The sequence below is a fragment of the Prinia subflava genome, chromosome 6 (genome assembly GCF_021018805.1).
Source record: "Prinia subflava isolate CZ2003 ecotype Zambia chromosome 6, Cam_Psub_1.2, whole genome shotgun sequence".
NCBI classification, from domain to species: domain Eukaryota; kingdom Metazoa; phylum Chordata; class Aves; order Passeriformes; family Cisticolidae; genus Prinia; species Prinia subflava.
The window spans coordinates 22865648-22880776 of NC_086252.1; the positions used below are offsets into that span (position 1 = coordinate 22865648).

Consider the following 15129-nt stretch of genomic DNA (forward strand, 5'->3'; position numbering starts at 1 on the left):
GTGACATATACAGACTTAGCAGGATTAACCCCCAAAATACAGTGATAAATAGCACCCCTAATAGTTAAGACATGGCATATTTACTGCTTTATGAAATTGAAAATGGAACTACCTACAACCATAAAAAATATGCATTTTAAACGTCACAAACAGAAGCTCTTGAAAGCAGCATATTTTTGATCACATTGAATATTGTCCATGGCCCTCTTTGTTGGTGCTGGAAGTAAAAGTTCACAAGAGATAATGACAAAGAAATTGAACAAATAGCAGTAGAGCTGGAGATGAACATTCTTCTAATGAGAGTCTGGTCTGAACAGAAGTAACTGCCTTATGTAGTGCAGGACTCTCACTGCCAGAGCGTGGTTTTGTGGGATTTACTTAGGGAAATGCTTACCTGCTCTCTTGTATTTTCCTACAGGGGAGCCAAAAAATGCCCAGGATAAAGCCATGTCTCTCATTTTCCATACAGTTAAGTCCCACTTCTTCCCATTATACTGTAAGTGCAGTGAGAGAATAATACATATTATTTCTTTTCAGATCTTTGTATGCTGACATCTGAAGAGTTTTTAAATGGAGGTAGTGACTAGGAGTTTCCTGTTTAATCAATGCTAAAGCAGAGTCCTATATAGAATGAGAAGGGACCACTATGAACCTCTTTATTGCTTATGGAAAGCTTATTGAATAATTTGTTACTTTAATTCCATGAGTACTGTCCTCTGAGCAGCCGTTGAAGTGCTTGTGAGCTCTATCTGATTTGCAGGCTCTGACGTGACCATCTGTGATCTAATCTGAACTACTGCATGACCCAGGAGTTTCTAAGTTAATTGCTGTTTCAGGTGAAGCATTTCTCCTGCCAAGGGTATCTTGAATGTTTCCTGTTGTGGAGAACATTGTCAGATTTTATACCCCGCTATTACCACGTACCAAGAGATGTGTAATGCAAGGGAGGAATTTTTTATTATTTGGATTCAGTTTCATGTATTGGACTTGCTACATTTCAGGTGCTTGCATAAACCATTAGTATGCAAGTGACATACTAAAATGTATGAAAATGGACGTGTTTTCTTTTAATTGTAGTTTGAATCCTCAGGCTGGAACAAAACCTTCAACATAGTCTACATATTCAGTACTCTGTGCTTTCTGGATCCTGAGCAAAAGCCTTGGCTGGTTTCACTGAAGAAAACAGGCCTGTGTATGTACTAGAATCAAGAAGGAAGTTGGCAGTCAATTCTTTTGTGTCTGCTGCTCAGTGAAGGGCTAACTATAAAAACATATACATGCTTTTTTTGTCTGTCTGGTAGATCTTAGTACCACGCTCTCTTTCTTCGGGTACTTCAGCTTCTTGACTTCCTTTTTAGATTCTTTTAATGTGGCTTAGCTGTTGGACTGCTGCAGCTTGTTTGTATTTGAGAAACTTAAATCTTTTGCTTTATATGTGTCTATAATTCTGTCATGGCTAGGGCATGGTATCAAGGTATTGTTTCAGGGGATTATCCAGGAAGTGCAGGTATAAAACTGAGAGGGAAGACTGACACTGTGGTTCACGATGAGCAGGTGGAAGGGGAAAGGGAGGGTTCATAACATCTGGGAAGGAACAGGATGTAGCCCAGTTTAGCATTCCCTGTGCTCTGTTTGGGATAGCAGTGCGGCTAGGTTTGTGTATTTCGCACTTTTATTTGAACTAAGGGAATCAGTCAGTGGAGCACTGAAAAATCCTTGACAAGGGATAAAGTCAGTGGAGTGAGTCAGTTCCTGGGAACTTTGAAACTTTTAAATTTTTCACTGAGACTCTAGAAGAGCTACCTGTACCAGAAGGAATTTCTTGTGCTATTGCTTGCTTTATTGTTACCATCTTGCCTGCCAGCTCCAAGTTAGAAAGCATTTTTTCTTGAGTAATAACAATAAAAAATTCTCCACACCCTTTTCTTGGAGAAAAAACATGTTCAGAAGCGTCAGTGTGGGTTTTGTCATATACTTCAATGTGGCCAGGATTATGCTCACACTTCTTCAAGTGTCTTCATAGAAAGGATACAGACAGATTTTGAGCTTTCTTTCATTGCTAGCAGGAGATTGCTGTTGCATTAAGCTTTAAATGTGTAATTTAAATAATACTGGTTCAATTTCCTGTCAAAATATGAAAATGTGACATTTTATAATAAGCTGGAATGGTTTACTTCAATAGTTTCTGGTTTTAGTAATTGTTGCTTTCTGGTGACAACAGGTTCAGTCCTGCTATGTTGCCGTAAGACCTGAAGAAAGGAAGCTCAGTGAGGAGTGAGCTTGGGTTATCATCAGAAGAGTCTAGAGGTGAAATTGTTAGGAGCATCTGATCCATGACTAGGGGGTTAGGCTAGACTTTGTCTTGTTTCATTGCTGAGAGCCACTCTTCATGAAGATATTTTAAAAAGGAAGCTGCAAGAAATACCTACTCATTCATGCATTTCTGTATATCAAGGGAGGGCTTCTTTAAATGGCTCAGAAAAAAATGCATTAACGGCTTCCCTGGATTTTAGCAGAAACGTTTTTCTTACTGGCAAATTGGTTCAAATTGGTTAAAGTACAACAAAGGAGAAAGAGATTATTAACTAAAAACAAATATCAGTGTGAAAATAACTTTTTTATTATTATCTTCATAGATGCAGGATGATATCCACCTATGGTTTTGTTTCCTTTTGTCTCCTTTTAGTATGGAAAAGACTGTTACCTGTATTTAGAAAAATAATTTTCATAGGACTTGACTGTAACATACAGGCAAGAAAAAAGGTATAACCCTGTATTTTTATCTTGCAAAGCTTCTCTTAAAACTTATCTACTGAGGCAAGGGGGCTTCCCTGTTGAGTGTGATAGGTTTTTTTTCCATGATTACTTAATTTTCATCCTATTTATTGCAGTCCATCATTGCTGTAATCCCAACTGTATTATTCTGGGCATAGTTCTTTCATACCAAGATATGGAACATTTAGAGTGTTTTTTGGGAGAAGCACAGGGCTGGATCTCCAGGTGCTCCTGGTCTGCCTGTCATGTTTTGTAACAGGCAGAGTCTTTGCCTGATGCCAGCCTCCATCCTCAGGGTCCTGCATCTTCCCAGCAGCTGTTTCTGCTCCATGTGGCTGAACCACTAACACCTATCATCACCACTAAGGAGAGATGGAATAGGCTTACATCCTGGGTATGCAAATACCTCTGCCTGATCACAAAACACAATATTCATAGTTTCTGCCTCATGCAGTACACCAGCCTTTTCTGGAATAGTCCTGCTGACTCCTACATTGTCACTGTATTTTTTATCTGTGCAAAGAGGAATTAAGATTGGTGGTTTAAAGGAGAGAAAGGGGGCAGGAATCAGGGTTTTTCCTGCCTGAGGAGATTTTCAACAGAAGTCTGGAGTTTCTGAGGCACTCTTTATACTGGTGTCATGCTGAAAATGCTTAGATTTGGTTGCTGAATCTTCCTGTGACAAGTGCTTACAGACTCAAGAAGAGCTGTTGGAGAAGCTACCCTGAGGCAGGAGATGTGAGTAAAGCAGAAGCAAAGCTTTCGGTTTCTACTGGTTGACTCACGTCCACTGAGAATTGAACTTGGAGAGGCCTCCAGAAATTCAGTTTTGCTTGCTGTAATGTTTCAGACATGATGAGGAAAAACATGAAACAGAATAGTGCAGGACACTCAAAATGGCATCTCTGCTGCGGCTGTCACTTTGCTGCTGTAGAATAAGTGATCAAGGTTAACTGTTTCCTTATTTAAAGAAAGGTAATAAAACAACTCTCTTCATCTATGAACACTCATTTCTGTTAAACACTTGGAGTTCTTCTTTCTGCTAGGGACATGATTTAATTCCTAACGAGCTGCTATTTTCTGAGCTGTGCACAAAGTGTTGCATTGTCTTCCTTCACTAGGTATGGCATCTTCTATTCTCCCGAGCCCTTGCTTTCATTGTATATGTAAAGCTTTCCCTAACCTAAATTGTTAGATAGGTTAATGAATAACCAAGCAACCCCCAATTTAAGAAAAAATAAACCTAGATTTAATACTTTTTCTCACCGTTGCACACATCCACAAAAGAACTGTATGGTGATTTTTATATCAGTGCCAGTTACTGAATGTGCTGCTTTCAAAATCAGGAAGGTTAGGCAAAGTCAGGCAGAATAAGGAGGTGCCTGTATTTTAATCACCTGCACAAAGCTAGGGAAACTCTATGAGGAAATTTTGATACTATGAGATGATCCAAATAGCAGTTCTGCTAAATCTGATAGTTAATGTATGCTGCAATTTCTGGTTTGAATTTAGAGTAGATGTGTGAGAACTGTGTCTTGTTAAGTCATGGCACTTTTCCCATTAGGAATTTTAGCTGAGTTATTTAACTCATAATTAAATGCTAGCATGTTATCTAACTTTATATGCATGCTTTCATTGTACAAAGTGAGAGACTTAAATGGATTGCTACTGCAATGATCTTACTCAGTTTTGGGACAGTCATTGTCCAAGTTATCTTCTGCTCGTTGAGGTTCTGTTGCAATTCTCTAGTCTGAAGGCATCAGGGATCAATACCTCTCAGCCCCCAGGTCAAAGGAATTTCTTGGGATCCTTCCATTTTGGTTTAGTGTCTTTTTTTTTTAAATCTGTTGACAGCAAAGGGATTCTTCTGTTCCTTCATAGACAGAATCCTACTCTGACTCATTTGCAGTCCTTAAGCATAGAATGGTTTTTAAGAAAGACAGGAATGGCTCATATAAGATGAGTATATTTGCCAGCTGGTTTTCAGTACTTGCAATTATTCCCATTTGGGGTTTATATTGAGAAGAATACACAGGCTGACAATTCTCCCTTTTTTAAGGCACTTCATGGGGATTGTGTCACTGAGGCTTTCATTTTCCTAATAAGTACCTGTGGTTTTCCCATTGCTGTGGTGAGGCTGTGGAGGGCTGGAGGGAAGGTCCCTCAGAGATCAGGTGGGGGTGTTGGGAGCGCCTCACAGCTGGCTCCAGAATGGGCTGGGGAGATCATAGAGCAGATGGGCTGATTATTCTGTCACTGGCCTTTTTTGCTTAGATGTCTGTGAAGATGACAGGAAGCTGCTGTGTAAAAAGAAGGATCACTAATTACCTTTTGGAGTGAAAACTAAGGAGGAAATGGCAAACCAGTGTGATAATGGTATTTCTTGTGAGCAGGAATATTGTCACAAGAAATAATGGTCTGTTGCTTACATTCATTCCTTCTATCCTTGAGTTTTATATTTTAATTTAAGATGCAATGATTATGAAGAAAAATTAATAAATTTTTTTTGTGTATGTTGCAATATTGCAAATCATATAGTAAAAACTTAAGAACAGCTTTTGATAAGGATTTTTAGCAGAAACTACAGTTTGTAAACCAAAACTTTTCAAATTTGATTTCAGGTTTTAGACAAAGCATTAAGTTAAGGTTTGTGAAAGCTGTTTCTAAACAAACAACCTCAAACTTTGGCCAGGTCTCCACTGCAGAATGTCTTGCCAGCAAAGCAGTATGTATCAGCCAGGGGTGTGGAAAAAAGCCCTACATCCTCGCTGACATCAATATGTTGGCAAAAGCCCAGGTGTGGATGCAGCTGTGCAGGCAGAGGAGCTTTTATCGGCTCGGCTGTTGTTTGGGGAGGTGATGCGACTGCGCCAGCAGACAAACTCTTCTCAGCGTAGGCGGCTCCGCCAGCGCGGTCACGGCGTTGAGCCTGCACTGCCAACCAACCCTTTGCAGCAATAGCAACTGGAAAAAAAGGCCCTTTTGAACAACAGAGGGACTTCTATAATTTAGTTTTTACAAGTCGTCGTCGATGAGGAGCAGAACGGAAAAAGTGATTCAGACTTTAAAATTAAAGTTTTAATGTAAAAAACGTGTTTTAGTTGTATGGCTTTAAGATGTCACTGTCCCTTTAATGGCTGTCTGTCATTGGGTTGCAGACTTTGAGAGCTGCAGGACACCCAGCACATGTGTTTTGTAAAGCCTGTAAGGCTTGTACAGGTATGAGTCTCTCTGGAAGCACTGAAAAACCTTCTGTCTGTAAACTTAGGACGACAGCTATAGTCCCATTTACATTCCCATCATGTTTGAATGTGACCACTAGCACTAGAACATCTTCATGTTTAAATAGAAGTTTAAATTTCTCAGAATGGAATGTTTAGGTTTTACAGACAGACAGAATTAGGATTCCTGTTCTCTCTACACACAGACACATATTTTCCTCTCCTGCCTTTGGCCAGCTGGTGACAAGATTTTACAAAACTCCAGTTCTTCATACATAACATAGAAAAGCAAAGATTTTAAGGGAAAAACACCGTAAGAAATAAAAGCAAATAAAAAAAATAAAGATATCGAAAGACTTAATAGAGGCTCTTAGCCTTCAGTTGTAATTACCAGTTTAGTTGAAGTCAGGTATGTGTATGTTGAGTTTTCTGGCAGCTGTATGTGCACAATTTGGAACCATGAACAGAGCAGTTTTGCATTTGATCACTGTTTGCATTTTGAGAACTTCACTGAAGGCTTTTTAAAGAGAATATCACTGTGCCAGACTAGTTTGTTCTGTTGTGAAAATGTTTTGAAACTAGTTGCTCTGTCATTCTGCATTGCTTGTAACCCTAAAAATAATTGCCTGGTGTTACTGGAAGCAGAGTGGTCTGACAGACTGACTTGTGTTGCTATTGTTAAAATCCGTCAATGTTTCCATTGCAAACTTGGAAAGGAGCATTTAATCTTTTTCCCTGGAAGAAATTCTAGATCGGTGCTTCAATTCCAAATATAAATATTTTGGAAGAGATTTGATGTTTCTAAAAATCTTTATTAAAAACAACCAAAACAGATAAACCTCTAACTCTATGGCAATGAAATATTGATATTCAGTTTTGAAATGCTAAATGATCGGGAATGTATTTCATTCTTTTTTGTAGTTTTCAGTTCAATTAAATTAGGCAGAAACAATGTTACTGCTTATCAATGTTGATTTTGTAGCAAGTCTTGCAGTTGGCTGTTCCAGGCCATTATAGCTGCATAATAAACTTTGCAACGTGCCAAATTGGAAGATTTCAAAACCTTCCTAGGGAAACACGAAAAAGAAACACATAATTACCATAAAGTATCTGATACAAGGCATGCCTTTGTACTTTTCTCCCACTCACAGTTCCATTCCAATTTCTTGAGGTTATCTCCAAAATAGTTTTGCTTTTCTTGTGTGTAGTTTTATAGGTGCTTTAAACAGAGGTAAACTCTAATCCTTTCCTCCCTGCCTTCACATTCCTGCTCCCTGCCTTGTGACAGCCAGAGCTTTTGCGCAGTGCAAAGCCCACAATGTGGTGTACCAGATCAGGGAAGATCATTTTTTGGTTGATTGTGGCTATACAACTGTTTGTACTCATCCAAGGAAGAGGGTGGCACTAGGGTGGGAACAAGTGAGTCTACACTGACCTCTCACTTTGTATTCCATTGTATTTTTCCCCCTCCTGTGCCTTCCCTCTGCATTCATGGGTCAGTTCTTTGCTGTGAGTTTGTGGTGGAAGCTCAGGCTTTTGCAGGAAAGGGGCCATGTGCAGCCACTTTGTCAGTGAAAATGGTGTAGCTACAAGATGTTTACAGGCAACTTCAGTTCTCTAGTATATTTTTGAAGTATTTCTCTCTTACAACACCACAGACATGTTCATAGTACTTTTTGAACTGTGCCCTGCTATACTTTTCTTAAAGCAAACGATTACTGCAGATTTCCTCTAGGATGTTATTGTGTTCCACTGGGGTCTGATTTTAAGAGCAATAGTGTTAGATACCTTGAGGAGTAAGTAAAAGTGCTTTTCTCCTTTTGAAACCTGAATTTATTACCATTATACAGAGCCTTTTTCTTGACAATTGTGAAGTAATCCACAAATACGGAGACAGACAGCAGTATGAACGTTCTCCCAAGGCACACCATTCATTTAAAGTCTGGTCCTTAAGCTATCTGTGCTCCTTCTCTATCTCTAAAAAAATAATAGCAGTGTTGTGTGAAGTACTAAAAGCCAGAAGAAAGGTGGCTTCCAACTATTTTTGTATTTTTTGATAGATTAAGGAAAGAGCGTCGTCTTTGTGTTCGCCACAATTTGACATGTGAAACAGTCATCGTGGTATAAACTTTGTACCTGCTGGAACCGAGAGGAACAATAGTTCCTATTTCATTTTCACATCAGATGACACAATGAAGAGTGATAAAATCCTATGAGTAATATTCAGTGGAGGTTATATTTAATTTGACCCTGTGTAATGCATCAAATGGTGGTTGGAGATATTAGGATGTGCCTGTGAATCCTGTCCCAAATGTGGTGTGAAAGCAGTTGTTTAAAATCCCATGGTAACAGATTGAGCACAGTGCTCCAAATGGTAACCAGGCTGCTGTAGACTGAGCTGATGTGCATGCTGTGATTGCTGCCTGTTCTTTACTCTAACATGCTTTTTCCTTTACAGCAGTCCATTGTACCAGCCCACCCAATGGCTCCTCCTAGTCCCAGCACCACCAGCAGTAATAACAACAGTAGTAGCAGCAGCAACTCAGGATGGGATCAATTAAGTAAAACTAACCTTTACATCAGAGCACTGCCTCCAAACACCACTGATCAGGACCTGGTAAAATTATGCCAACCGTAAGTACTACGTTTAAATGTAAATTATAATGTCATACCTTAAAAGCTTATAGTAGGTATCCAAGATGAGTGTTTGGATTATGAGGAAAGAGAACCAGATTCATAAACAAACAGCTTCATGCTGTGATAGGGTGGCAGGTTTCAGCTTTGTTGGCAATCAGAAGGAAAAGATTGTTTGATGCTTTGGAGAAGCAAGGAAAGTGGGAATACAGTGGTGAACTGAAGCAACCCACTGCTTTTGTAAAAGCTGTGATTACCCCTAGTGCTGTTGAAATCACAGATGAAATTAATACCTAAATGTGAAACTTGCTATTGAGAACCTGCATAGAGGGTCTCCTCTGTTCACTACTAAGTTGGTCTGTTGATACAAACTCAAGTAATTGTTCTGAATCACTGTAAACTACAATGTGCATTTGAAGCTTATCCTATTTTCAGACTAATTTATGGCTGCAGTTTACTGCACAGTTATTTTTATGATTAGAAATAGCTGATCCATCTAAGAATCCTCTCTAATGGCTGAAGTTCTGGGTAGACTTGCCTTAGCAGAGGGCTTTTAGGCAGTGTTGTTGACATAAGATTTTTTTGCTTATAGGAGTTATTTCTTCTGTTTTTTAATTTTTACAGCAGCATGTGCCTCTTACTTTCAAATATTGGTTATGTGTCAAAAGACTGTGCAGTTGGGTTGTTTATACACTGTTTAAAATCACCTGCCTTAAATGTTTTACTGGATTTTTAAAATATCTTAGTACTTCTGAAATTCATAGTGCATTGTCTGTATTATTTTGAAATCAAAAGTAAAATTTTGGATCCAAACTTATGTGAAGTACCTTGGTTTTGAACATTGCAAAAACTCTGATACCTAATTTATAGAGAAGATTTGGTATTTTTATTTTTTTAAAAAATGGACTTTCAGAGTAGTAGTCACATATAAGTCATCTTAGTATTATAATAAAAACAGCTTGCTCTCAAGTCTTTAAAGAAAAAAATTCAGTTTGCTCATTTCTCCACCAGCAAATGAAATCCTTGTGTTTTGCAGAGAAGAGAATAGATAATCAATCTGTGAAAAGACTTGTTGATAAATTAAACATTTTTATAACTTCCCCTGTGACAATGACCTCTTGTAACTTGAATTTTGGTTGCAAATGCATGTTTTACAGAAGTGGATTTTTCCTTCCCGTTTTTGTCTTTTGAACTGATGAAGAAACCTTGGCCTGTGCACTCTGTTAGGACAGAGCTGTGAGGTTACTTTGCACTGGAGCCGCCCCAGTAACTACTATTTGTGCAGTGGTTACTATAACTCCTAAATCTCTTTCTGAAGACATTTTGGTTTGCACAGTCTCAGATGTCATTGATGCATGAACAGCCTAGAAAAAAATATGTTCAATGCTTTGCTGTAACTGGTCCCCTTCCTCTTAAATGGCCAAAGATTCCAATTTTGTTGTTGCTGTTCAATATATAATTGTAGTTGGAATTGCATGAATTGTAAAAATAAAGAGCAGGCAAGAACTTCACCCATGAAATTGTTAAATCAATTCTGATGTGAATTTACAGACTTGGAAAGTCACGACTTTTATTCCTGTGAGATATTTCCCTCCTAAGCATTTTACTTAAGAGGAAAGGAGATGCTGTCTCAAAATTCTCCATTTCTGTTGAGGAAGCCAGTGAGATGTCATGTTCAGAAACTGTAGTTTGGACAACGTAATCTCTTAGCAACTAACTGGATGCAGCAATAAGATAGAAATGGCAGCTCTCTCTCTGTTCACCAAAGCTCAGTAATCCACTTTTGTAGACCATGGAAAGTTTAAGATACAAACCTTTTCTTTCTTATAAATCTGCCTAAGCTTCTAGGATGTAAAAGGCAAGATATTCTTGAGAGTGAACCTGCCATGTTCATTATTTAAGCTGAGATAATACAAAATAAATGGAGAATAAAATCATGGACGCATGGAAGTCAATGAAGAGACTGTTGTTTACTCCAGGTCTCTGAAATTTTTTTTAGCTCATTCCAAATTCCTAAGATTTTACTGAGAAGCTTTTAGAGAAATTTTAGCTCATTTTCTCCATATAGAGTGGGTCTTGCTATCCTAAGAGGGTGTCCACTGCAGTGCTTGATGCCGAGAATGAATAGAAAGGCTGCTCTGCATAGTGTAGAAATGATCTTGCCAGCTGGCAATAAGCAGCTTTTGGTGGGTGTACATTAGAAGGTCACTGGCTTGTTTTGTGTCTTTTGGCTGATGTCAGACAGGACAGAGAAACACCTGTGGATTGAGGAAATAATGGTTGAAAAACATCATTGTCACTGCTAGTGCCAGAAACATCCCATCTGCAGAGATTTTCCTTCTGATCATCATGGACTTGTATCATACATACTCTACTGAAAAGTTATTTTCAGTGATGGTTATGGTAGAGAAAGGTTGCTTTTCACAGAATCCCTCAGAATACAAGCTCAAATTATCTCCAGAATCTGTGAGGGTTTGTTATACTGTGACTTTTATTTGATGTAGTCAGGATTTTCATTAGTTCTTGTCATGACAGCAGTGCTCATTTTGGCCATGTTTTTACTTTGTTTAGTTATTTTTGGTGAATCACTAGAAAAACCCCTTATCAATTATGGAAGCGTTGGGCTTGCTCTCCTGTTGGAGCACAGCTGTGCAGTATTTACAGACACAGTGAACAAACGTTCACCAGCTTTGTGGAAAAGTATTTTCCTGGCAAGAGCACAATTTGCCAGTATATGTGTCTACAAATCTGTCTCCACCTTCAACTGATTGGTCCTTTCTGTTTTTCTGTTGGGTGAAGCTTTTTTCCTGTCTTCCTGGTTGAAAAGGTCTTCCTGGTTGTGTTTTTGTTGTGAGGGCTTGGGAGCATGGCTGTTTTTCAGAGCATGTTACTGGCTTTTGTGTGGTAAATGAAGCTGCCATGTTTCTGAATAGTTCATTCAAACTCGAGCCTGCTACTCCAGTTCTGCATTGAGAAAACAAATTTCTTCATATCAGTTGTGCCAGAGGCAGAAGTGTGGGGAGGACTAAAGTAGGTATTGTTTGTCACAAGGATGTCATAACAGCCTGGAACCAGAGGAGTGTCGGGGGGACATGGTGTGAGTCAGTCCTGGCTGTAAGAGCTTCCCATCAGGTATGTGGGAGTGGGGAAAACAATCAATGCAGTGGCCCACAGATCCTGTCTTTTCTGTGGGAGGCTGGACAGGAGCAATCAGCTAAATAGGACAGGAGCCAGTGAGGTTTGGAAAAGGCTGCAGGAAGCTGCCTGACTGCTGTGTGGTTTCTTTTCACAACCATGGAGTGCCATTGCATGGGATCTGCTGCACTGAGCAACCTCTGCTGTGAAGAGCTGGTCTGACAGGGTTGCTGAAGCACTGGTTACTTCAGCCATGCCTAATTGCACTCCCTTCTCCTGGTGTGAATATCAATACTGGATATGCTTTCTTCAGCTCTCCTGTTGAATATATTACTTAGGCTTTAACTATACTTTCTTATTTGGTGACTCTCAGTCATTTCTTTTAACTTATTGAATATCTGGATCTGAAGATACAAGATGAAATCCATTCCAGTTATTCACTGAAATCGTTGAGCCTGCTTATCTGATTAGGGACTTACGTGATTGGGTCTTAGCAGATTCAGTCAGGAGTTTGTAACTTGCTTTGACATGTTTTCTAGGTGCTTTCCAGACTCTCACTAAGCACTGTGCTCTGCTGAGGATGACCTTTATGCTGAAGCCACATGGTTCCAAAGCCCTGTGCTTTCCACTGTCTTGCTTATGATTTGCTTGCTGGCCTGCAGCAGCATTGTGTCTGTGTAATGCTGTTTCTTAGAGACCTCCTTTTGTGACATTTACATCATTAAATGAGGATGATGCAGCAGAGCCTTCATCCTCCTGACTATCCCCAGTCCTTGGGTGAGATTTCAAGCTTTGAGGCTTAACTCAATTCTTCTCTCTTCAGCTCAGCATAAATTATCTGGTCAGCCCACCCTTTGGTATTTTCCTTTCCAGGCTGTTTTCTCACACTGCTGCTTGTATCAAGCTGTTTGTAGTCTATATGATACTTTTGAAATCGCTTTTTCCTCTGGACAGTTTAATTTAGTTGGCCTTCCCCCTTAAGTTATCACTGTAGGGTCATATTGTGGCTTTTTAATGGGATTACATTCAGTAAAGCAGCTGCTTTAAGGTAACAAAATATAAAATTACCACAGCAGGTCATTGTTCTGTGTCAGGATGGCCTGCACAGAGAAACAGGACCTTGCAGTGGCTGCCTTTGCATATGTGCATTCTGAAATGACCTGTCTTGTTGAGAGAGTAATTTAAGGGCTCCTTGCTAAATATTCAGCATCATGAACACAGGCATAGCTAAAACAACTGGCAGGCTAATGGTTTTCTTGAAATATATGACCCAGATATACAGCTTTGTTTCAAAAACATAGTTATGTACTCCAGAGTTTCCCTGTTTTGAGGCAAGATCACTTGAAAGTTGTTTCCATTCCCTGTTCTTAATAAAAGATGTATTTTCATTGTCATGTGACATCCATTAATATATTCATGTCTCCGTGTTCTTTGCTGTGTAATTGTGACCTCTCCCACATTGCCATTTCTCATCTTCTTCAAACATTAGGGCTGAAAAGAGGTGAACTGGAGCTCAGACATTTACTGTAGCAGGGAGCTGGCACCACTGTGGTCACTTAAAATCAAGAAATTTGTTAATTTTACTCAGCATACCTCAATAGAAAAAAAAAAAAAAAAGACTGGGCTTTACAAAATAGTCTGAACGTTTCTTGAATTTAACTCCTTGGGAGAGTGGTCTGGGCAGGTCATTGCTGCTTAGAAATACTTATAGCACATGAACACAACCCTTCTATATAAATAGTGTGGCCAAGTGAAAGTAGAATGGAAGTTTTCAAAGCTAACTTCTCTATTTTTTTGAAGTTTTTAATCTTTATTCCTTTTTTCCTTTATTCTCCATTTTTCTTGCATTTTTCTTTCATGATTTGCTGACTGCAGTGAAGTATTGCATTCATAATTATGTGGAATATGATTTCATGTCATATAATTAAATGTGATACATCAGCGTCTCTGAAACTGTTCCCTTTGAGAATAGTATTAATACTGACTGTATTGTAGCAGGAGCCTATCTATTGTTCTTACCTTTTTAGGGTAGAAAGAAGCCCTCTGCAAATTTCTTTTTTTTCAGAGTTATGTGTGCATTTTTTAAAATGGAATTATTGCATACATGTCTGAATAAATAAAACAAAGTTTACAGAATAATATTTGATTCTAGGAGGAGATAAATTCCTTAGTGATTTAGCAGTATGTGATTTGTACTGTTCAGTTCTGTTGTACAATACCAGTATCATATTTTTCCTTTATTCCCTGTTCAAAGACCATGGCATGGTGTGGGTTTTGTACTACCTGCAGCAGATTTTCCTTAGCAGCACTTTTCACTCAGTTTTGCTCTTCAGAGCAAACGTACCCCCAGGGATGATGAAGGTGTGTTCCCTGGATGTATTCATTGGTTGTGCCTGTGCTGCTGCCTGTGCAGAGGTGTGGAGCACTGTAGAGAAACACCCACAGGAACCCTGGGAGCAGATTTAGCTAATCTCAGCTGTGTTCTGCCCAGCTGCTGCACCCAGTTTCTCAACCAGACAGACTTTCAGAGGAGGAGTGGCCTCACACTGTGGTGTGTAAACCGGCTCTGCTGGCTTCTGTCTGAGCTGGCGATCTTCTGAGAGGTTGCTGTCAAAAATAAGTATCCCGTTTCTACAGCTGAAAAGAAATAGAATTTATTATCATGTGTTCCTTTTGCCAGATGCACCAGAGAGATGTAGGCTTGGTATGGAGGGTGAAATGCTCCTTTTTGTCAGGGCTTGACTTCCACAACAAGCAGTGAGGCGTTTGCTTGGTATGCCATGGAAGCTGCGATTGGCCTGGGGATGTGATGCTTGGTTTAAATAGTCATTTCCTTTATTGTTTAGCAACTGATTTCAGCAGTCATGTCATGAGGTGTCTAGCCTGGCATGATGTGAAGGAAGACTATCTTCCCCTCAGTATTTGGACTTTAATTAGTTAGAAATAAAATTCAGACAGCTTTACATTCATGATCAAATGAAAGCAACACTGAAATTCTCTCTGAGAAGTTCCAGGGTGTTTTTTTACAGTAATGCTTTCTTAGAATGTTATTAGGAACCCATAGATATTTTCAGGGAAATTGTAGTTGAGAGAAAGTAAAACAGTTGTCTGTCCTGCAGATAGTCTCTTGACATACCTTGAATTTAAAACAAATATAGTTTTAATTTTCTCTTTCCATTTTTTATTAAGCAAAGATTTGGCTTTTCAAAGTATTTCGTTTAGCCTAACTTAAAAGCAGTTCCCCTCAGCACATTGTTTAAAAAACAAGTAATCCAAATACAGACGTGCAAAGGAACTCTGTGTTTGCTCTGTGCTCACAGATGTGGAGATCCAATGATTGCACAAGCTCCCTGTCCCCTGGGAG

General features: G+C 39.2%; 1 protein-coding gene across 4 annotated transcripts in view; it reads left to right on the plus strand.

The window, feature by feature from the left end:
- The window catches only part of RBMS1 (RNA binding motif single stranded interacting protein 1), a 142680-nt gene that overhangs the window by 69292 nt on the left and 58259 nt on the right, over positions 1-15129 (plus strand). For all 4 annotated transcript variants that reach the window (XM_063400662.1, XM_063400661.1, XM_063400663.1 and 1 more), the window contains exon 2: positions 8455-8630. In XM_063400662.1, the coding sequence (XP_063256732.1) occupies positions 8455-8630 (176 nt within the window). The remainder of the gene's footprint in view (positions 1-8454; positions 8631-15129) is intronic.